Source organism: Schistocerca serialis, chromosome 3 (genome assembly GCF_023864345.2).
Source record: "Schistocerca serialis cubense isolate TAMUIC-IGC-003099 chromosome 3, iqSchSeri2.2, whole genome shotgun sequence".
Classification (NCBI taxonomy): Eukaryota; Metazoa; Arthropoda; class Insecta; order Orthoptera; family Acrididae; genus Schistocerca; species Schistocerca serialis.
Window position 1 is genome coordinate 570602979 of NC_064640.1, and position 25427 is coordinate 570628405.

At 39.4% G+C, this 25427-nt stretch overlaps 1 protein-coding gene across 1 annotated transcript in view; it reads right to left on the minus strand.

Moving 5' to 3' along the window:
- The window catches only part of LOC126470462 (microtubule-associated protein futsch-like), a 525429-nt gene that overhangs the window by 132638 nt on the left and 367364 nt on the right, over nt 1-25427 (minus strand). Inside the window, exons 28-30 of the mRNA XM_050098320.1 lie at nt 14957-15019; nt 10431-10493; nt 5154-5216 (exon numbers count right to left, since the gene is read on the minus strand). Of these exons, the coding sequence (XP_049954277.1) occupies nt 5154-5216; nt 10431-10493; nt 14957-15019 (189 nt within the window). The remainder of the gene's footprint in view (nt 1-5153; nt 5217-10430; nt 10494-14956; nt 15020-25427) is intronic.

Consider the following 25427-nt stretch of genomic DNA (forward strand, 5'->3'; position numbering starts at 1 on the left):
CGATAGTGTCTCACGGACTGTGTAAAAGCCAGAACAGAAGATAATCGGAGTGTCTGAAATGTGGTTTTACAGAAGAATGTAAAAAATTTGGTGGGCTAATAAGGTTAAAAATCAGGAGGTTCTCAACAGAACAGTTGAAGAATGTAATGTATGGAGAACACTAACAAGAAGAATATGTAGGACAATAGGACATGAGTTATGAGATTAAGCGATAACTTTCATGGTACTAGAGGGAGCTGCAGAAGGTAAAAGCAGCAGCGGAAGATAGAGATTGAGAAACATTTAAAAAATAACTAAGGCTCTAAGGTGCAAGTGCTATTCTGAGATGAAGAGATCGCCACAGGAAACGAATTTATAGCATGCTCCATTAAACCAGTCTGACACCTGATCACCACTTTAAAAAAATCTTTGAAAGGCACACAGCATCCTTGTGTTTGTATGTGGTTTTGTACACCACTGTGACACCATACTCCTGAAGCCTCAGCATACAAACAACCAGTCAATCTGACTGATTCATTATGCTCATCATCTAGGAAAGAGAATCTTGGTTCATTACTGGCATGACTAATTTGCAAATAAATAAAGATACTCTTGTTCATGACCCCCACAATTCCTGGGCACTCTTTTGGTTTGAGAGTAGTCATCTCAGACTTGGAGGAGAATTCTCTGGAAGCATAAGCTATCACCTATTCGGCACCTTCCTCAACGTGTACTATAAAAGCTATGATGGTAGGTGAAGTTCATGCTTCCTTAAGGACAAGTCAAGATTTTCTTGCACCACACTCTAGAAAAATTTGTCATCTCCCTGCAGCAGTTCTTGCAATGGACATGGGTGGGTAGGGTAAGCACATCCTGAAGGAACTTCTCACATCACAGTTGCGCCAAGAAGGTGGAAAAACTTGTGCCTGCTTTTATTTTCTTTGGATCATGATGACTCCATTGCCATTAACTAACTGGACAATTTTTTTTTCTTTTCCTTTTTTTCAGGCGAACGATAGGAAGTCTTTCAGATTCGGGGAGGCTTTCAGTGTGTATACACTTTAGCACAGTTCTCAGGTGGCTCGGATGTTCTTCAAATGTCTTCCAAAAATGACAGTATCATCCAGACAGCACAAATATGTTGCCCATATAAGGTGTTGAAGAATCATGTCCATTATATATTCAAATGTGGTTGGTGCATTATATTGTCCAAAAGGCATAATTTTGAACTGATAAAAACTGTCAGGAGTTTTGATGGAAATCTTTCTCATGTCAACCTGATCAACCTCAGTTTTCCAATAGCCTGTCTATATGTCGTTAACTCAGAAATACTTTGCTCCTTTTGAGCAATCTGGATGGTCATCAACAACTGGCAATGGAGAAATACACTATGTGATCAAAAGTATCTAGACACCACCAAAAACATACGTGTTTCATATTAAGTGCATTGTCCTGCCACCTACTGCCAGATATTCCATATCAGCAACCTCAGTAGTAATTAGACATTGTGACGGAGCAGAATGGGGCACTCCATGGAACTCACGGACTTCAAACGTGGTAGGGTGATTGGGTGTCACTTGTGTCATACGTCTGTACTCGAGATTTCCACACTCCTAAACATCCCTAGGTCCACTGTTTCCGATGTGATAGTGAAGTGGAAACATGTAGGAACATGTACAGCACAAAAATGTAGAGGCCGAACTCATCTGTTGACTGACAGGGATCGCAGACAGTTGAAGAGAGTCGAGTACTATGACACTTAGGCGGGAGGGGAGAAAACTTCGATTTTGTTGTTGAGCGCCTGCTCATAAGCCACACGTAATATCCGTAAATGCCAGACAACTCCTCGCTTGGTGTAAGGAGCGTAAACATTTGATGACTGAATAGTGAAATATTACTGAGTGGAGTGACAAATTACGGTACACAATGTGGAGGGGACTTGCATCCCTTGATGTTTTAAAGCACCTTCTGGATTCCCACTGTTGAAGAGCAATTCGGGGATGGAGTTTGCATCTTTCAACACGATTGAGCACCTATTCATAATGCACAACCTGTGGCACAGTGGTTACAAGACAATACCATACCTGTAATGTACTGGCCTGCACAAAGTCCTGACCTGAATCCTATAGAACACCTTTGGGATGTTTCGGGACACCGACTTTGTGCCAGGACTCACCGAGCAACATTAATACCAGTCCTCAATGCAGCACACTTTGAAGAATTGGTTGCCATTTCCCACGAAACCTTCCGGCACATGACTGAACATATGCCTAGGATGGAAGCTGTCATGAAGGCTAGGAGTGGACCAACACCATATTAAATTACAGCATTATCGATGAAGTGTGCCAGAAACTTGTGACTCATTTTCAGCCAGGTGTTCAGATACTTCTATCACATAGTGTGTATTTCTTGTTAATATAGTTCAGTTCCCAGTAGTCAATGCACAAATGTCATATGCCATGTGTATTTCTCACTATGACCATAGCAACCATAGCAGAGAACCAAGGACACACTGAGCGTTTAATGATGACATTTTGCACCACTTTCTCCATTCCACCTGTGTTATTCATCATTCATCTGGCAACAATTTATATGATTGCTGGCTAATTGAAGGATGATCCACAGTGCAATCAACAATACACAGAAACAAACCTCTGAATTGGCTAACTCATAGAGAGGCTGGTCGTCGATGAAGATGTCAATGAGATTTTGTGATATCATACTGACTGTCATCCATGGAGGATCTTTATCTGTGGTGGATTCACCTCCATAGATGGTCGATTCACTTAGTTTTTCAAATTCAGTGGCTAGGAGAGTGGCTGGTACCTCTGACAAAGACAGGACAAGGCAACACCATTTTGGAGAACAACTACACAACGGTATGACAATGGCGTTCATTCCATAGTTGACTATAATCATTTACAGCTTGCTGGTATGAAGAGAAATGTTGTGATGGTTGACATCTGGTGGTGTAACAATTGCCAAACACTTGCCTTCTTCCCCTGCAATCCACTGTGTCCAGGTGGACTACAGTGGATACAAACTGCCTTGTTTCTCCTGCTCTCCAAATGTCTGTTTCTCAGCGGTGCATTATCCTTGGCAGGAGTAACGGTTGAACCTGCTTTGGTCAGGTGCTGGGTTGTCATGTGATGGCTATAGTATTAGTTCAAGTTGACCAAATCAATTCATGCTGACAAATTTCACTGGTGGCGAGACTGGTGCTGAAGACTGATATACTACTTCTTTAACACACTGTGTGTGTGTGTGTGTGTGTGTGTGTGTGTGTGTGTGTGTGTGTGTGCGTGTGTGTGTGCGCGCGCGCGTGCGTACGTGCGCATTTGAAGTGGTTCAACGATGTAGTCATCAGCACCCATACGCTGACTATGTGAGACCAATGGGGCTTCACCTTGTGCTCTTGTTTACAAAACACACATGACTCCTCTGAATGGTACAATGGAGCAAGTGAGGCAAGGTAGATCATTACAAACAATGACATCTGATCTGGACAGCCACTAAGAGGCAAGTCCCGAAAAGAAGATCGGCGGATCATAAAAAGAGTAACGGGCGGAGACAGTCGATCGCTAACATACTAAGTGCGGTGACCTAAGACCTGAGGTAGAAGTGGAGACAAAACACAAAATCCTAAAACACGTGACACATTCAACTCATTATCACCTAAATTTGTGCACAGGTCTGTCACATTTTACACAATCTATCACTTGCTGGCATGTGGTCAGTGTACATGGCCATTACCTCTTGTGTTCTTAGTCTGACATTCTGGCTATCATAATATGTTTAATCTCATATTGCACTACCTGTCATATAAGACAGGCAAGATTGTGGTGGTCTTCCACAACTACAACTGGTACCACATTTGGGAGTCAAATCATATCTCATTACTCTGACTCTATTCTCTACTCCTCCCTCAATTCTCTGGAGCCACATCATGAATTTTTCTGCTGTTGTGACATCCTTTACCTCAAGAGCTGAACATGTTTCATAAAGTATGTGTTTTGTAAGCTGTCTTGTATTTCGATTTAAGAAGTGGCATTAGGGTCAAACTTCCACTAGGCAAATCTGAAGTCATTGTCACCAAAAGTTTTCTTCACTTCAGCATGGAATTTATCCCAGCTATCCATCTTCTCTTCATTTTTCTCACAACACTGGTGGGCTGAGAACTCAAGTAAAAGTACACATCTGCCTAGCTTATCGTGTCATCCCACATGTTGTATTTGCTAACTTGGTGAGTTCCTTCAACCATTTTGTCAGGCACTGCCCAGAACTCCCAGGAAACATTGACGGATGTCCGACTTCCAGCTCTTTTGGAATCCATTGGTTTCCTGAATATACAGAATGTGGGAATTATGTACTGCTTATACTCCAGTAATATACATGTTTTGAATTACTCAACATCTCCACCAAACAGTGCCATATCATAACCACAATCAAGTCCAAATCAAAAAGTTTCCTCGTCAGTGACATAAAACATCTAGCACTAAAATAATTTTCATTGTAGACACCATTGTACAGAGAGAACAGAACTGAACTCTTCGATAGAAACTTCAAATATTCCATAATATGCAAACATTACAAACTTAAGAAGTGTCAAGTACCTTCCAGAAATGATAAATAATAAAATAAGCATTAACTATTGGTGGTCAGTCTGAACACAAAACCCAGAGTATGCAAGCCAGTGCCACTAACCTCTGCACAACATTCCATGCTGTATAGTTTGAAGCAAAATAATGAGTTAATATTTTAAAAGTTAGAACCATGTGTCACAGTGACAAATACTGAATTAACTTCTATTCTTGATATTCAAATAAATGATCACCATCGACTAGGGGTGGCACCCATGACTACCGCTGAAAATGTCCTGGGTCTTACGTTTGATTCAAGTCACTGCTTAAATTATGAATTAAAATCTACAGCAATGGCACCTGAAGAGCTCCAGTGCAAGGGTCACCATCATTCTGTCAAAAGCCTCATAAGAAGGGACGGTACAGTGGATGGAGTTTCAAGACATCCATTTGCGACTTTGTGTCGGAAAGTGGCACATCAGTGATATGTGGAGTACGTACATACGTATATGTATTCAAGCATGTAATTCAGATGCAGAAAAAACTATCAGTTAAAAGTTTCTGAAGTACTGATTTAGGAATGGCAATACTTACAGAACTACTGTCTTCCTTTGAAGGTTGAGAGCTATCCGGTACTCTTGTCTCAAGAACTGGCTCCTGTAATCAGAGCAATTACCTTTTCAGGTAAGTGTTATACATAATTAAAACAAAACAAAAAATGTTACAATTATAGAGAGATAAATAGCCAGGTCAAATACTTAAAACCTACGAGTGTTATTTTCTGCAACAACTTTCTCTACCATCGGTAGCAGGAATTGGGTACCCTGAAGGGAGGTAGTCAACAGCCTTAACAATCTTTCCAACTACTGAACTTAATCCACATATGATGGTGAGACGTTCGCACCACCCTTTCACATAAATTGCTTATGTTCATGACAGAAAAATAAAATATGAAATCACTGTAATGGCACAATAACTTTAGAGACAAACTTAAAGCCACTAGGATACCTAAAGGTTCTCCCTTCTTTCATCTCAATATATGAGAATAATGTGCAAATTTACAAGTATAAACTATATTCACAGTACACTAAGGTGCTTGACATGTCATTGCCTAGTGTATTTAAAAATTGGCTACAGGCAATTGAAGGAAGGAAGGCCTGTATTTAATATCCTACCAATAACATCTTCATTAGAAACACAGCACAAACTAACTAAAAAAACAAGAGATAAATAACGAACATATCTCTGATATTTGTTCCTAGTACTTTCTAACAAATTATGTAACATTCATTTTTAAGAACTCTTTCTTTTATTTGCCATGCTGCATTAATATTTTATTATTTAACTCTAACCTTGGTAGCAGAAAATTCTCACAATTTTTTTTTTATTTTTACACATCACTTGAATTTTCTAAATAAACTCTCAAGATTTCTGGCCTGAAGCACTCTCTTGGCTGTACAAACAAAGGCTGCTAATAATTACAATTTATATTTGAAGCATTGTAGACATAACACTGTTTACAATATGGGTGACCAACTTTATGAGAATGATGTGCAGATTGTGTGCTGCAGGATTTGTGTGGTTAGTAGTGTTGGTGTCATAACTTGCTGTCATCAGTGTCCATTACAGTTGCAGACAGTCAACATGGGTCTACACAATGTCAGCAGGGATTTCTCAAAAGCCATTCTACCAAAACAGTGGCAATACTGCTGATGCTCTTCATGAGTATTGATCCATTGAAGGAATACAGAGATGTTTGCTTTCCACACTGGGGTATAAGAACATAAATCAAAAGCTCAAATTAACTGGTGATTTGGGAGTTACTCCTGGGAGAAGCTGATGGACAATTGCACCACAAATCGTGCAAAAAGTTAGTGTTGAAATCACTGAGAATGCTGGATGAATTGTGCAGTCTTCAAGCAGTGCACAACCTGTGTCATGACAGCTGAACATTCCATGGTCTACCATTTGAAAAGTGCTGTAGACAATTGGAAAATCAATTTATGTTGGTAACTGGCTAGAGCAGAAAGTTATTTTATAGAAGCATGTTTATTTGGAAAATATGCTGTATAATTTTATTTACTCCATCAATTTCAGTTGTGTCAACCATCATCAACTGGATGAAAAAATTATATCATCTGTTGGTTTAGAAATTTATATTTCTCATAGAACACACTTAGATATATCACATGTAGCTTCGGCAAAACAGAAAATGCTACACAATGAGATTGTGACAAACTCTTAAAAACTTATAGAAACTACATATGTAATTCTGATAGTTAATAGTCAGGAATCATGTGTAATTGTATAAGCTTTTTACAAGTGTGTCAAAATCTGGTTATGATGCATTTTAAATTAGCCAATGCTACAGTTAGTATGTGAGTAGTATGTGTATGTGAGTATGAAAGTGTCTTCTATGAGAAATACACTTTTCTAAACCAACAGATATAATCATTTTCTCCCCCAGTTGATGATTGGTGAACAACGATAAGTGGCTGAATAAATATAATTTATACACCTCAATGGCAAACAATACACTTTTCTATAAACTGTGAAACAGAATCTCTAGTAGAGTTCCAGGCTGTCTGTGGATGCAGATGGTTGTCCACAGTGAGCAGTGTTTCTAAAGTGAAATGTAAATACGGAATGCAATTAATGAATGTTATTTTCTCATGTGGGAATTAAAATGTGTTTCAACGGTTTGCTCATTATTTGTCTTCTGCATGTCCTTAATTATAACCACCCTGAGAACATCCATCATGACAAACCATTTTCATTTGAACTTATTCTACTGACTTTCAATCTTTTAAATGAGGCATGTTGTTCTAGGTTTTTCTTTAACTTCTCTCATTGCCACACATTAATAAATTCAGCAGTGGCATATTGTCACATTGTAACGACAATCAAGTTGAAATGTGATTGCAGCATTGTCAATGAAGAACAGCATTTTGCACTGTATACCAGTTTATTACAGACACCCATGTACAGATAGGATGGAACTAAAATTATTGATTAGAAATGCTGCTATTTACAAAAATGTTGAATATTTCAGAATATGCAAACATAAGAAATTTGAAGAACTATAAGTAAGAAATACTAAATTCAAGTAATTGCTGGTGGTCAGGTTCTGCCTGGCAATGCACCGGATGCCAACCAGTAATGTTAACTGCTACACCATGTTGTATGCTACAGAGCTCTGTAATCACTCAGGAATGAGAGAAACAGGAAGTTCCAGGAAGCAAATGCAAAATGACTGCACAAAAAATATGAAGAAATCCATAAAGAAATGATCATCATAAGGACTGTCTCAGCATATATAAAAGTCAAAACAAGCTCCACTGAAATTAAAAGGAAGATGGCAACATTAAGAGTGCAATGGAATTCCACTGTTGAATACAGACGAGAGTGGACATACGTGGAAAGAGTACACAGAATGGCTCTATGAAGGGGAGGAATTGTCTCATGAGATGAGAGAACAAGAAATTGAAGTCAATATAAAGGACATAAGGGATCCAGTATTAGTGTTAGAATTTGAAAGACTTGAAATCAAATAAATCACAAGAGAAAGATAACATTCCCCCAATGAATTCTAAAATCATTGGGGGAAATCGGAACAATACTGCTATTCAACCTGTTGTGTAGAATCAATGATCCTGGTGACATACCATCAGCCTTTTGGAAAAAAATGTCATGTACACATTTCAAAAGTTACCAAGGGCTAATATGTGTGAGATGTACTGGACAATCAGATTAACAATTCAATCATGCAAGTTGCTGTTACGGATTACATACAGAAGAATGGAAAAGAAAACTGAGGATCTATTACATGACAATCAATTTGTGGCATTAGGAAAGGGAAAGGCAAACCGAGGGCAGTCCTGACACACTTGATTATCAAAGCAAGATCAAATAAAAACCAAAGCACATTCACTGGAATTGTCAACACTAAAAAACTGTTCAACAACGTAAAATGATGTAAGATCTTCCAATTTCTGATAAAAATAGGAGCAAGCTATAGGCAAACAAGGGTAATACACAGTATGCACAAGAATCAAGAGAAAAAAGTAAGACTAGAAACCAAGAGCAAAGTGCTCAGGTTAAAAAGAGTGTAAAGTTGAGACGTAATCTTTCATCTCGGCTGATCAGTTCATACACCAAATAAACGACGACAGATATAAAAAAATGGTACAAGAGTGCATTTAAGATTCAGGGTGAAATGATATCAGCGATAAGATTTGCTGATGAATTACAGGATCAGTTGAAAAGAACAAACAGTCCAATGAGTACTGAATATGGACTGAGAGTACACCAAAGCAGGACAAAAGTAATGAGAAGTTGCAGATATGAGAATACAAAGCAGGTTAACATCAAAAATGGTGATCCTTATGTTAAGGAATTCTCCTACCTTGGAAGGACATGACCGATGGACCAAAGAGGACCTAACAAGCTGACTAGCACAGACAAAGAGGGTATTCTTGGTCACAAGAAGTATACCAGCATCACACATGGATCTTAATTTGAGGAGGAAATTTCTGAGAATGTATGTTCGCAGTACAGCTTTGTATAGTAGTGAATTATAGACTGTGCAAAAGATGGAACAGAAGGGAATCAAAGTGTTTCAGATGTGGTTTTACAGAAGAGTGTTGAAAATTTGGTCAGTTGATAAAGTACAGAATGAGGAGGTGCTCCACAGAATCGTTGAAGAATGGAAGGCATGGAAAACACTAACAAGAAGAAGGAACAGAATGGTAGGACATTAGTTATCACATCTGCCAATAACTTTCATGGTACTAGAGGGAGCTGTAGAGTGTAAAAACTGCAGCAGAAGATGGAGATTGAGACACATTCAATGTAAGGTGCAAGTGCTATTCTGAGATGAAGAGATAGCCACAGAAAAGGAATTCATAGCATGCTGCATTAAACCAGTCTGATATCTGATCACCACTTTAAAAAAATCCTTGACATGAACTCAGCATCCTTGTGTTTGTATCTGGTTTTTGTACACCATTGTGACGCCATACCACTGAAGCCTCAGGATTGATCTAGCCAGTCAACCTGACTGAATCATCATGCTAGTCATCTAGAAAACAGAATCTTGATTCATCACCAGCATGAGTAACTTGCAAATAAATAAAGCTGCACTAGTTTATGACCCAAATAATTTCAGGGCACTCTTCTGGTTGGAGGGTAGTTCATCTCAGACTTGGCGTATAGTACTCTGGACGCATACGCTATCGCCTTCTCAGCACCTAACTGTAGATGTAGAGCAAATTCACCTAACCCATAACTGTTTGTGTTGGTGTTAAGTTCTGGATCAGCATTCTTGTCATAAAACGCTATGACTGAAGATGATGTTCATGCCTCCTTAAGGACAAGGAAAGAACTTTTGCGCCTCATTCTAGGAAAATTTAGCATCTTCCTGCAGCAATTCATGCAATGGACATACCTTGTTCCAGAAGTCCTTTCTGAATCTCTGGTAGGATCAGCACATCCTGAAAGAACTTCTCACACCACAGTCTTGCTGAGAAGGTGGAAAATCTGTGCTTGCTTTTATTTTCTTTGGAACAGGATGGACTCCATTGCCATTAACCATATGTCTCAAGATTTTTTTCAGATTCATAGGGAGACCTAAGTATGAACACACTTTAGCGCAGTTCTCAGGTGGCTTACATGTTCTTCAAATGTCTCAAAGAGCAAAAACATGTTGTCAATGTAAGGTGTCGAAGGATGGAGGTTCAGGATACCCCTTTCCACTTTGTGTTGGAAAGTGCCACATCAGTGGCATGTGGAGTATCTACAAGTAATGCAGATGTAGAAATAACTATCAGTTAACAGTTTCTGAACTACTGAATTGGCAATTGCATTACTTACACCACTACCATCTTCCTTTGAAGGTTGAGGGCTATCCGGTAGTCTTGTCACAAGAACTGACTCCTGTAATCAGAGAAGTAGAGGGGGTATTTCAGGCAAGTAGTGAGGGAAGTACACACAATAATTCATAAAAGCGACAATTTTGAGATATTCAATTACCTTTTCAAGTAAGTGTTACACGTAACTATAATGAAACAAAAATGTTAAAAATACAGAGAGATAAATAGCCTGGCCAAATAGTTAAAACCTAGAGGTGTTATTTTCTGCAACAACTTTCTCTATCATCAGTAGCAAGAATTATGTCCCCTGAAAAGAAGTACTCCACAGCCTTAACAATCTTTCTAACTACTGAACATATTCCACATGTGATGGTGAGATGTACACAACACTCTTTTCCATAAATTGCTTATGTTCATGACAGAAAAATCAAAGATAAAATGATTGTAATGGCACAATAACTTCAGAGACAAACTTCAAGCCACTAGGATACTTAAAGGCTCTCTCTTCTCTCTTGATATATAAGCCTAACATGCAAATTTACAAGTACACACTATATTCACAGTACACTAAGGTGCTTGACATGTCATTGCCTAGTAGATTCAAAAATTTGCTACTGGCAATTGAAAGAAGGAAGGTCTGTATTTAATATCCTATCAATAACATTTTCATCAGAAACACAGCACAAACACGCTTACAAAAAGACAAAGACATAAATAACTAAGATATCTCTGAAGTTTGCTTCTACCATTTTCTACCCAACTACGTAAAACTCATTTTTAAAAACTCTTTCCTTTATTTGCCATGCTGCATTAATATTTCATTATTTAACTCTAAACTTGGTAGCAGTAAATTATCTTACACATCTCATGGATGACTGAAGATGAGTAGGATAAGCACATCCTGAAGAAACTTCTCACACCACAGTTGTGCGAAAAAGGTGGAAAAACTTGTGCCTGCCTTTATTTTCTTTGGATCAGGATTACTCCTTGCCATTAAGTAAATGGCCCAATATCTTTTTATTTTTTTCTAGGCGACCAATAGAAAGTCTTTCAGATTCAGGGAGGCCTAGGCCTTCATTGTGAACACACTTTAGCACACTTCTCAGGTGGCTTGGATGTTCTTCAAATGTCTTTCAAAACTGACAATATCATCCAGAGAGCAAAAATATTATGTCCATATAGGGTGTTGAAGAAGGTTGTCCATTATATATTCAAATGTGGCTGGTGCATTACGTGGTGGAAATTGCATAACTTTGAACTCATAGAGACAGTTGGGGGTTTTGATGGAAACCTTACTCATGTCAGCCTGAACAACCTCAGTTCTCCAATAGCCTGTCTATGTGTCCTTAGTTGAGAAATAAATTGCTCCTTTCAAGCCATCTGGATTGTCATCAACAACTGGCAATGGAGAAATACACTATGTCATCAGAAGTATCCGGACACCCCCAAAAACATACGTGTTTCATATTAGATATGTTGTGGTGCCACCCACTGCCAGGTACTCTGCCAGGTACTCCACATCAGTAGTCATTAGACATCGTGAGAGAGCAGAATGGGGCACTCCACAGAACTCACGGACTTTGAACATGGTAGGGTGATTGGGTGTCACTTGTGTCATACGTCTGCACATGAGACGTCCATACTCCTAAACATCCTGTTGCCAATGTGATAGTGAAATGGAAACGTGGAGGGGCATGTATAGCACAAAAAAGTAGAGGCTGACCTCATCTGTTGACTGACAGGAACCGCAGACACTTGAAGAATGTTGAGTACTATGTCAGTTAGGTGGGAGGTGAGAAGACGTGGATTTCGTCGTCAAGTGGCTGCTCGTAAGGCACATATGATGACGCTAAATGCCAAACAACTTCTCGCTTGGTGTAAGGAGCATAAACATTGGATGATTGAACAGTGGAATAACATTGAGTGGAGTGGTAAATCATGGTACACAATGTGGTGATCCACTGGTAGCGTGTGGGTATGACGAATGCTAGGTGAATATGACCTGCCAGTGTGTGTAGTGCCAACAGTAATATTCAGAGGTGGTGGTGTTACAGTGTGGTCTTGTTTTTTATGGAGCGGACTTGCTTTCCTTGTTGATTTGTGTGGCACTATCACAGCACAGGCCTACATTGATGTTTTAAGCATCTTCTTGCTTTCCACTGTTGAAAATCAATTTGGGAATGGTGATTGCATCTTTCAGCACAATCGAGCACCTGTCCATAATGCACAACCTGTGGCATAGTGGTTACAAGACAATAACATCCCTGTAATGGATTGGTCTGCACAGAGTTCGACCTGAATCCTATACAACACCTTTGGGATCTTTTGGAACACCGACTTCGTGCCAGGCCACACCGACCAACATTGATACCTCTCCTCAGTACAGCACTCCATAAAGAATGGGTTTCCATTTCCCACGAAACCTTCCAGCATCTGACTGAACATACGTCTAGGGTGGAAGCTGTCATCTATCCTAGGGGTGGGCGAACACCAAATTGAATTCCAGCATTATCGATGGAGTGCACCAGAAACTTGTAAGTCATTTACAGCCAGGTGTTCAGATACTTCTGTACACACTGTGTCCAGGTGGACTACAGTGGATACAGAATGCCTTGTTTCCCCTGCTCTTCAAATGTCTGTTGTTCTGTGGTGCGTTATCCGTGGCAGAAGGAATGATTGCACCTGCTTTGGTCAAGTGTTCGGTTGTCGTGATGGCTACAGTATTAGTTCATGTTGACCAAATCAATTCATGCTGACATGTTTCACTGATGGCAGAGACTGGTGCTGAAGACTGATAACCTACTTCTTTAACACACTGTGTGTGTGTGTGTGTGTGTGTGTGTGTGTGTGTGTGTGTGTGTGTGTATTTGAAGTGGTTCAACGATGCAGTCATCAGCACCATACGCTGACTGTGAAGCCAATGGGGTTTCTCCCTTGAGCTCTTGTTTACATGAATACACACGACTCCTCTGAATGGGACAATTTAGCAAGTGAGCCAAGGCAGACCATTACAAACAATGACATCTGATCTGGACAGCCATTAAGAGGCAAGTCCAGAAAAGAAGATCGGCGTATCATAAAAACAGCAGCAGGAGGAGCCAGTCATTCTGTAACATACTAAAAGTGGTGACCTATGAGCTGAAGTACAAGTGAAGACAAAACACAAAAACGTAAAACACGTGCCACATTCAACTCATTATCACCTAAATTTGAGGACAGGTATGTCACATATTACATAATCTATCACTTGCTGGAATGCAGTAAGTGTACATGGCCATTGCCTCTTATGTTCTTAGTCTGACATTCTGGCTGTCATGATATGTTGTGACATCCTTTACCACAAGAGCTGAACAAATTTCATAAAGTATGTGTTTTATCAGTTCTCTTGTATTCAGATTTAAGAAGTGGCATAAGGGTCAAACTTCCACTAGGTAAATCTGCTATTGATTTTCACCAAATGTTTTCTTCAGTTCAGCATGGAATTTATCCCAGCTATCAAGCTTCTCTTCATTGTTCTCAGAACACTGGTGGGCTGAGTGCTCAAATAAAAGTACACATTTGCCAAACTTATTGTGTCATCCCACATGTTATATTTGCTAACTTGGTGAGCCCCTTCAACCATTCTGTCAGGCACTGATCAGAACTTCCAGGAAACATTGATGGATGCCCGACTTCCAGCTCTTTTGGAATCCATTGGTTTCCTGAATAGACAGACTATGGGAATTATGTAATGCTTATATTCCAGTGATGTTCATGTTTTATAGTACTCAACATCTCCACCAAACAATGTCACATCATAACCACAATCAAGTACAAATCAAAAAATTTCATTGTCAGTGACATACAACACCTAACACTAAAATAATTTTTATTGTAGACACCACTGTACACGGAAAATAGAACTGAACTCGTCGATACAAACTTCAAATTTTCCACAGTGTGCAAACGTTATCAACTTAAGAAATGTCAAGTACCTTCCAGAAATGATAATTAATAAATAAGGATTAACTACTGGTGGTCAGTCTGAACAGACAACCCAGAGCATGCAAACCAGTGCTACTAACCCATACACAACACTGCATGCCGTACAGCTTGCAGGACAATAAAGAGTTAATATTCTAAGTGTTAGAAGAAAGTGTCACAGTGACTGATACTGAATTAACTTCTGTTCTTGATATGCATATAAATGATAACCATGGTGTAGGATTGATGTCCATGACTACTGCTGAAAATTTCCTGGGTCTTACATTTGATTCAAGCCACTGCTTAAATTATGAATTAAAATCTACAGCAATGGCACCTGAAGAGCTCCAGTGTAAGGGTCATCATCATCCTGTCAAAAGCCTCATCACATAGGACGGTGCAGTGGATGGAGGTTCAGGATACCCATTTGCACTTTGTGTCAGGAAGTGCCACATTAGTGACATGTGGAGTATGTACATATGTACATAAGCATGTAACGCAGATGTAGGAATAACTATCAGTTAACAGTTTCTGAACTACTGACTCGGCAACTGCAATACTTACAGCACTATAGTCTTCCTTTGAAGGTTGAGGACTATCCAGTACTCTTGTCTGTAGAACTGAATCCTGTAATTAGAGAAGTACAGAGAGTATTTCAGGCACGTAGTGAGGGAAGTATACACAACAATGCACAAAAGTGAAATTCTGAGATTTTCAATTATCTTTCCATCATTGTAATGGCACCAGTGCTAGCACAATAACTTCAGAAACAAACTTCAAGTCACTGGGTTTCCGAAAGGATCTCTCTTCTCTCATCTCAATATATGTGTGTTATGTGCAAGTTTACAAAGTACAAACTATATTCACAGAACTGTAAGGTGCTCAAAATGTCATTGCCTAATATATTTAAAAATTGACTGCTGACAACTGAACGAAGGAAGGTCTGTATTTAATATCCTATCAATAACATCTTCATTACAAACTCAGCATAAACTTGCTAACAAAAAGACACAGACAGATAACTAGGATATCTCTGAAATGAGCTTCTAGTAATTTCTACCCAATTATGTAAAATTCATTTTTAAGAACTCTTTCTTTTATTTGCCTTAATGCATTAATATTTTGTTATTTAACTCTGAACTTGCTGTTAGTAAATTTTCACAAAAAAATTTATATTACACATCACTTGAATTTTTTAAATGAACTCTTAAGATTTCCTGCCTGATACATTCTCTGACCTGCACAAATGAAGGGTTTTTATAATTATACTTTCACTTTTGAGCCAATGTAGACAGTCACGAATGTGTGTGTAATTTATCTAAGTTTTTTAAGAGTTAGTAAGAATCTGATTATGCTGCATTTTACATTTTCCAATGCTACATGTGGTATATGAAAGCATCTTCTATGAGAAATATGTTTTCTTCCTCCAGTTGATGATGGTTGAAACAACCAAAAGTGGCTGAATAAATATAATTTATACACCTGACTGGGAAATGAAAATGCTTTTCTATAAATTGTGAAATAGTACCTCTAGTGCAGTTCCAGACTGTTGAAGCAGATGATTGTAAATATGGTATGCAATTAATGAATGGTATCCTCTCATGTGAGAATTAAAATGTGTGTTCCTTTCAATGATCTATTCATTATTTGTCTTCTGCAGGTCCTTAATTACAACCAGCCTTTACTTCCATCACAACAAACCATTATCATTTGAATTTTTTCTACTGGCTTCCGATCCTTTAAATAAGGTACGTTCTTCAAGGGTCTTCAATCATTCTGCTCAGTGCCTTACATTAAGAAACTCGGTGGTGACATTATTGGTGCATCGAAACCACAATCAAGTCAAAATGCAAAAGCAATGTAGTCAGTGATGAACAACACTCTGCACTGAAAGCATGTTTATTATGTACACCAATGTAGAGATGGAATGGAGCTAAGTCTTTGACAGAAAGTGTTGCTATATACAAAAACATTGCATATTTCAGAATATGCAAACATAAGAAATTCTGAAAACTAGAAATGATAAATACTAAATTCAAATAATGGCTGGTGGTCAGGTTTGGTCTGCCAACTCACACCATACCAGCCAGTGATGCTAACTGCTACACAATGTTGTATGTTACAGAGCTCTGTCATTGCTCCCTCTCCTGGAGAAACGGTGACCCTTTGTTTCAGAAGTTCTCACTGGAGATGGCTACATCACACAGTATCTAGATCTTGCCACTGGGCCTCTGTGTGGCAGCATTGGTGGACCCTCTCTCTGTCTCGTTGTGTTGTTACTTCCTCTTCACTACGATAAACATAGGCAGTTGCTACTACCATCAAAGCCTCATGATCATCAAGTGGACCTGAAGTTTTCTTGAGTAAGAAGCCTCCAACCATCAAACTGTGCCTCAAGGTTATAGTCGGGCCTCATACAAAGGTCATAAACAAAGTCTCTGTGTGTTTGTCTGCATGATAAAGGGTATTAACCCTCGCCTTCATCTGTTATGTCTGACAAACTGTACCTTACTTGCCTGTCCTTGGCATTACAGCAATGTTAGTCCTTTTCCTCACCTTCCAGGGCCTGTATGCAAGGTAAGTACCTATCTTGCTTCTTTGCTGCAGTTGATGAGGCACATCATGTAGTTATCCTGAGGACTGTCGAGCTGAAATGAGGACAGTGTATCCTTCACCAATTGTCATTTCAGCCTGACGATTGTGGAGCAAAAGAATTGTGGAAAGCACGTAGTTACTTGCTTCTCTAGGTTACATGTCAATGTCATGATGGACAGTACTGTATCCAACCTCTCTATTCAGTATCAATGCACATCAAGAACATATTTACCAACATCTTATTACGGCATTCTCTGTGGCCACTTGTGGGTGATAGACAGTTGTCACTGTGTGGAAGACACCACAATACGAAATTATCTCTGAGACTAGTCACAATTGGAAAACTTTTCCACGATCAGAAAGCATAACATGGGATGCTCTGCTCTTCAAAATGATGTCTTTTATGACAAACCTTTCAGTTTCTGGAAATTTGGTAGTTGGCAGAGCTTTGGTTGCTGCATAGTGAGTGAGGTATTCACTGCAGATTATTATCCACCAATTCCCATTTTCTACTTTGGGAACTACTGCAAGGAGCTGAGTTCAGTTTGGTGGAATGACACTGTTGCAAGTGGAGTTGGTACCAGATGACCCAAAAGTAACTGCAAAATGTGCTTCCCAAATCGTCATTTGTTACAGTGGCTCACATTGTGTCTAACAGAATAATAGGAACCTGGCCAGTGACACATCTGATTCTTTCTACAGTCATGACAAATCCAGAGTTACCAGATGTTGGAGTTCCTCTTGCACTATGAAGCATTTATTAACTGCAATTCTCCTTTGATCACTTCCTTCTACTTCAAGGCTTCTATGGTTTTCTTGATTATCCCTCTGTTCACAAGCAATGTCATTTACTGCAAGCAATGACTGAGACTTCACCCACACTGCTGTGTTACAACAAAAAGTATTCCTTCTATTGATAGATGTATGGTCTCGTGGTAGCATCTCTGACTAGTAATCAGAACATCAATGGCCCAGGTTCGAAGCTAGCCAATACTTAAATGTTGAATAAAAATTATCTGAAATGACGTTTGAAGACTTCCAGCATAAGAAATCTCCCTCATTCTGTTAATGGTTTTGTCAAATAGGGCAGAGGGGCAGAGAAGTCCTGGGCACCCTCTTGCTCTTGGAGTGGGAAACTGTTCTTAAAAGGTAGAGGAATCAGAATTGATCAATGGTGCAAGGGTGCATAAGGCAACAGAAACCACTGCATTAAAGACACATAAGGTGTATCCACAGGACATGAAACCTCTAATACAAAAGTGTCTTGATTATCTCTCCAATGGAAAAAGATTCTCGAATTAGTTCCCCATTCAGATCTCTGTGAAAGGACTGCCAAAATGGAGGTGGCCATTAGAAGAAGCAGAATAACGAATTAAAGGGGAACATTCTATAATTTGGAGCATGGGATGTCAAGAAGTCTCAGTGTGATAAAAGGGAAACATGTAGTCTCAATCTATATATAGTGTGGTTTTGTGAAGCAACATGTAAAGAAGATAATGATTTCTGGTCAGACAAACACAGGGTCACATCAACAGTAGGAAAAAATGGTATAATGCGAATAGGATTTGTTATGAGCACGAAAATAGGGCAGACAATGAATTACTGGGAACATTCAGTGATAGGGTACTTATCATCATAACTAATACCAAACCAACACCAACAACAATAGTCAAGACATACACGCCGACATCACAAGCAGAAGATGAAGAGAAGTATTCAAGATACTGAACAGGTAATTCAGTATGTAAACGGAGATGAAAATCTAATAACCATAAGGGAGTGGAGTGCTATTCTGGGGGAAAGAGTAGAAGAAAGAGTTATGGCAGAATATGGGCTCGGTAGTGAGAATGAGGGAGACTATTGAGTTTTGCAATAAAAGTTAACTAGTAATTGTGAATACTCTGCTCAAAAATCACAAGGGAGGTTGTATACTTGGGAAACACCAAGAGAGACAGGAAGATTAAAGCTGGGTTACATCATGTTCAGAAGAGATCCTGAAATTAGATACTGAATTATACAGCATATCCAGGAGCAGATATAGATTTAGATTATAATTTAGTACGGGACTGATTTAACTTCTGTTCTCAATATTCATGTAAATGATCGCCATGGTCTAGGGGTGGTGTCACTGACCACTGCTCACAATTTCCTGGGTCTTGCATTTGATTACAGACCACTGCTTAAATTATGCATTAAAAATCTGCAGCAATGGCAGCAGATGAACTCCAGTGCAAGGGTCACCATCATTCTGTCAACAGCCTTGTCAGAAAGGATGGTACAGTGGTTGGAGGTTCAGGAGACTCTTTTGCACTTAAGTGTAGGAAAGTTCCACAAAAGGAGGAGTTATCAGCAAAACATCGATGGTATTAGGGTACAGGTGGCAATGGAAACCATTACATACAAGATATAAAATGTGTGTCCACAGGATGTGTGGCCTGTAATTAAAAGTGTCTTGATGATCTCTCCACAGGTAAAAGATATTCAATTAGTTCCCCATTCAGAACTACAGTAGGATACTACCAAGGGGGAGATAAGCACGAGAGTAAGATTGAATACACAATGGAATGGCAACATTCTACAAGTTAGAGCACTGTATGCCAAGAGATCTCAATGTGATAGGGAAGCTACAAAATCTGAGAAGGAAACACTATGGTTAACTCTATATATAATGGGGATCAGTGAAATGGAAAAAAGATAAGATGTATGGTCAGCCTAAAACAGGGTAACATCACCAGCAACAGAAAATGGTAGAACAAAGAATAGGATTTGTTACTAATGGGGCAGTTGGACAGGCAGTGATTTACTGTGAATAGTTCAAAAACAGTGTTTCTCTCAACCAAATCAACAGTAAACCTACACCAACAGTATACAGAGTCAGCAATATGAGAGAAGACAAAAACCTATAGAGTTCTGCAATACCTTTCAGCTAGTAATAGTGGATATACTGATAAAAAATCACATGAGGAGGAGGTATACTTGGGAAAAGCCTCAAGTTACAAAAAGATACCAGCTTGATTAAATCATGGTAAGAGAGAGATTTCATAATCAGATATTGGCCTGTAAGGCATGGCCAGAAGCACATATAGACACACACCACAATTTAGTGTTGACGGAGGGTAGGTTGAAATTTAAGGGACTCATCAGGAAGAAACAATGTGTAAAGAAGTGGCCTGTATCAGTGCTGGAATGATTCCCCATTATCTCTGCTCTGCTTATACTGGGATAGGCAAGAACCTGTGCAGAGCTCTCGCTCATGTGTAGATCTCTCTTGCCTGACTGCACACTTCCCCCACCACCACACCATGCTGTGTGAGTGGGAAGAGGGGGAAATTGTTAATGAAATGAAAGTGCAGTGGTGCAAGGAACATTGAATTGCTTATATGCAGTTTCGTTGCACATTTAATATTTCACAACAACACAGATCACAAACAATACCAGTTTTCACTACTACTTGCTGCAGACATAATAAAATTAATATCTATAAAAAAACTATCAGTACACAGACAGACAGATACAGACAATTTTGCAGATTTTCATCAAACAGATTGCCACATATTTGCTACTTAATTAGGTTCATCATTGAAATAAAATTGATATCACATTTGCAATCTCATTATGGAAATTTGGAAACACCTTCCAATTTGAAATTTTATCACGATATGACTGAATATTTGTGTAGATTATTTCAGACAGTACTTCACTATAGATAGAAAAGTCTGAGGTTACTATTAATATTGCCCAGAAGATCACTAATACACAACATGAACAGCAATGGTCTCAACACATTTCCTTGAGGCAAACCCTAAGTTAGCTCTACGCCGATGACTCTCCATCCAAGATAACTTGCTGCATCCTCTCTACTAAAAATTTCTCAATCAAGTCACAAATTTTACATGATACCCCATCTGATTGAACTTTCAATTATAAGTGTAGATGTGGGACTGAGCCAAATGCTTTCTGAAAAATCCAAAAATACTGCATCTATTTGACTACCTCGATCCAAAACGTTCGGTATGTCACGTGTAATACAAGTAGTTACTCTTTTCTTTACTGCCGAAGGACAAATACTGATGTCATAATGCAGAAGTCATGTCAACTAAAGTGGGAGACACTCAAGCATATGCCCCATATGATTAACATAACTTCTGTCCCTTAAAAAAGGCCTCAAAGGATCAATGTTTCCTGTCAGATGAGGATGTGCAGCATGCAGTTATGGAATTCTTCACGCAGCAGGACACGGTGTTTTACCAAGCAGATATCTTCAAACTGATCTCTTGGTGGCATATGCCTCAATGCTCACGGCTATTTTGCCGGATTGGCGTACCAATTCTGGACTGTACAGCCTTCCAACGGAAACGTGTTGATCAACTCTTATATTTGCATGATGACGGGGGTTCCGAATTATCTGCCTGATGTCTTGTCATGCCCACCACTAACAAAACTAATTTTTCCATTTGTTTGTTGCATGACAAAAGTCTCCACTGATCAGTACTCTATGATTGGGGAACTTATGCACAAGTGAATTGAGGTTCTCTCTAAAGTTTTCAGTTACATCAAGAGTTGAGTCTGGTGGTTGATAGGAGCTCTTGACACAGAACAGAGTAGGTTTTTCCAAGACAGGTGACGCGAGTCCCAATAGTTCAGTTTCAGTGAAAGACAGCAGCTCGAACTTGCTAGTTAGGGGGATCAGTATCACACTACAAGTCCTCCCTGGTCTCAGTCTACTTGTAGAGGATGCCTAGAAGTAAAACAAACACATTACTCCCAGTCATCAGGTGGATGAGCCATGTCAAATCCCACACTTTCTGCAGAAAAGACAGGAGTCACAGGTAAGTACAGTACTTGAGGTACCACAGGTAACTCTGGTACATGACTCTGGGGAGCTCTCCCAGCACAAAAATTCAACAAACCATAAATAAGTTGGTTCTCACCTTGCATGGTCTTACTAAGGGCATTCAACTGTGCAGTCAATTCCACCAAAAATGTGAAGTCTGCAATCAATTCTGGATTTTCTAATTTAGGTTCCTGCTTTCACTTTTCCTTCAGAAATTCAACAATAGCATGCCTTTAATAGAAAAATTGAAGACATTGGTACAACAAACAGATATGTCCACTTTTGGCCAAAATGAAATTTTACTAACATTGCATAGTTTGAAAATTGCTCTATTGAATGGTGCATGAATGAGACCTGTTCATGGGACCATTTCAGAAGAACATAAGGTATGGACTTGTCGATGGTTGGTGTTTGGGATAAGAACGAGACATGTCCAGGGCTTGCTTTGTCATTGCAGCAAACAGTAGTCACATATTGGTATGTGAAATACATCCAAGAAATTCACTGTGATAGATGTTACATAAGATCAATTTTTAGACTTATTGTTCCACCCAAGAAATCTGTTTGCAGCTAACATTATGAGTGCTGATAATGAGAAGTTTACTGTTTTAAAGTACAGGTTCTTTGAGTACTTCACTGCATACAACCATGTAGTTTATTGTCATGCACCATTATCACAACTTATTTATCATGACTTCATCACTCAAAAAGCCTCAACTTCAGTCAGATTTCCCAGTAAAAAACTTTATTAAGTGCCTCTGCCAATTAAATATGAGAAATATAAGGATTACATTTTGAGGTCTCATGTATTCTGCTGGATATCAGTGTCGTTCTTGCACAATACTTCAACAACCTGACACGAAATCTTCATCACCTGCTAGCTGAGATTGTTCACTGAGTGGAACAGGTCCAATACTTGCATCTATGCTCTTGCCCCTCCATCAAAGGTTCCAGGCTTTCTGTCCTGCTAGCAGTATTCTTAGGAATTTCCTCTTTGGTCTGGAACACCTGTCTGTGGGCTGGAATTCCGTTTTTGATCCACTGCAGTTTCAGGTTTTCTCTCTGCTGTGTGCTCCTGCTATAAACTTTCTTAGGTGTTTCCTCTTCGGTTCAGTATGCCAGGGCAAGCACTGGTGTTTTGCCTTCAGTCCCATGCACCTGTCTGTGCATTGGCATTCCATTTTCAGTCCGGTGCAGTTCTAGGTGTTCCCTTCATGGTTTCCTCCCATTAGGAGCACCCTGTGACATTCCATCTATGGTTCAGTGCACCTGATGCTCTATGTGGGGTTCGTTTCCCATGTCCACACCCTCAGTTCTGCTTTTTGTAGAGTTCTACTGCTGCTCCCATCGTGTTTTCAGCAACTCCAGTGCAGGATCCCAGGCTCTGCTGAGTCGGTACCCAGTGTCCCGATTCATGTGGTTGTCCATCACCATCACTCTCTTATAACCTTGCCCCACCATCTGGGGGTCTGTGTCAGAACCCTTGTTTCAGTATAGTTCATATTAGGATTGAGTTCCAGGCAGTGCCTGGCAATGGCTGATTTAGGTGCCTATCTTAGTCGAATGTGTCACTGATGTTCTTTGTATATAATGTCCATGGTCTTAGTTGTTTAGCCAATGTATGACATACCACATTTGCATGGTGCATTATAAATTTTTGGTTTTTGTAGTCCCAGGTCATCTTGCACATTTCCAAGTAGCCCTCTTATTGTGGTAGCTGGACAGAACACACATGGTATTGTGCTTGCTGAGAATCCTGCTGGGGCACAAATAGATCCCGCATAGGACAGGTGGGCCAGCCTTTGTCTCATCTTGCTCTTCTTCTAGATTGTGTGGCAGAGTGGCTGGTTGAAGGGCCTTCCGAATATGTTTGGTCATGTCTCCATTCTTGCGTAACACTGATCATAGATGCTCTATTTCTACTTGAAAACTATCTGGGCCTGACAAGGTGTATGCCCTGTGGACCAATGTCTTCAGAATCTCGTTTTTCTGCACTGGGTCATGAGTGCTGCTGGCTCACAGGTATAAATAACTGTGCGTTGGTTTTCAATACACAATGCGGCCAAATGAGCGACACTCTCTCCTTTTGACATGTGCATCCAGGAACAGCAACTTGCCACCCTTTTCCAGTTCTATGATGAACTTAAGTTTGTATCTAGCCATCTCTAATGCCTCCTCTTCAAATCTCTCCCTAAACATATTGGCAACCACTGTAGACAGAGTGCTGTCCACAGCTACACCCTCTGTTTGTTCGTAATATTGGCTCCCATACAGAAAATAAATTGAGGTCAGTATATGCCTGAAAAGGTAAAACAGAGGTCCAAAGATGTCATGAAGCTCACTAAAAAGTATGTGGCAGCCTCAGACATGGATTTTTATAATAAGGTGGTCTGTGACAGAATTGTTACAGATGCTACACACACCACAATGAACTTATTAACCCCCCACACCTTTGACATTTATCAGAGTACCCTTTTTTTATTCTCAGCTTTCTCTTCTCATTCAGTAAACTGTAAATTGCTTACAGTTGTCTCTTTAGTTACATTTTTTTGACATATTCAAAAAAATTAAGTTGTTTGATACATGAGTGAGACATGCCCATCTTTTTAATTTGATAAATGTCATAAAAATGTTGTTGCACCAATGCTTTCAATTGTTCCGGGCATGCTCTTCGACTTAACCAACATAATAATACGAAGGCTGCCCAGAAAGTAACAGACATTTTCAAACATAAAGTTAACAGTATGAAATAAACAAATTTTATTATATAAATTTTAAAGGTAAACTTTTACACTGTTTTTCTGCATGATTGCCATTCAAATTGAGGCACTTGTCATACCACAGCACATATTTTTCAATAACATCTCTGTAGAAATCTGCTGCCTGCAATTGCAACCTCTCATTCATACTGGCTTGCAGTTCGGAGTCAGTATCAAAGCTTCGTGTAGCGAGCCATGTCTTCACTGCTGAGAAGAGGTGATACTCGCTCGGCACCAAATCCAGGCTGTATGGTGGATGATCACAAATCTCCTGTCCAAAACTCTGTAGGACCTCTCAGGTACAATTGGACTGGCCCTATGTGGATGTGCATTGTCAAGAGAAAATAAAACTTTTGTGCTAAGTTTTCCCTGAAATGTGTTTTGTATTGCCCGCATTAACTCTGTCAGTCTTAGACAATACCTCTATGAGTTAACTGTTGTGCCAAATTCAAGGAAATCAACAAGAATCACTCCCTTTGAGTCCCAAAACAGAGTATCCATGAGCTGTCTTGCTGACAGTATTTGCAAATACTTCCTTGGTTTCTCGGAAAAATTTGTGGGTCCCCATTCCACTGACTGTCTTTTTGTTTCACAAATGGCATGCTTCACCCAAGTCTCAACCCAATTACCATACAATCGATAACTTTGTTAGAACTTTTCTCGTAATCTGCACAGGAAATCTGTGATGTAGCCAGTCTCTGTATTTTTGTCATCTTTCGTTGGGATAATGAGAACCCACCTAGCACAAAATTTGTGGTTATCAAGCTTCTTCATCACAGTTTCATGCATCAAACTCCATGAAATTGGGGGAAAATATTGTGGAAGTTCCATAATCATGAAACGACAA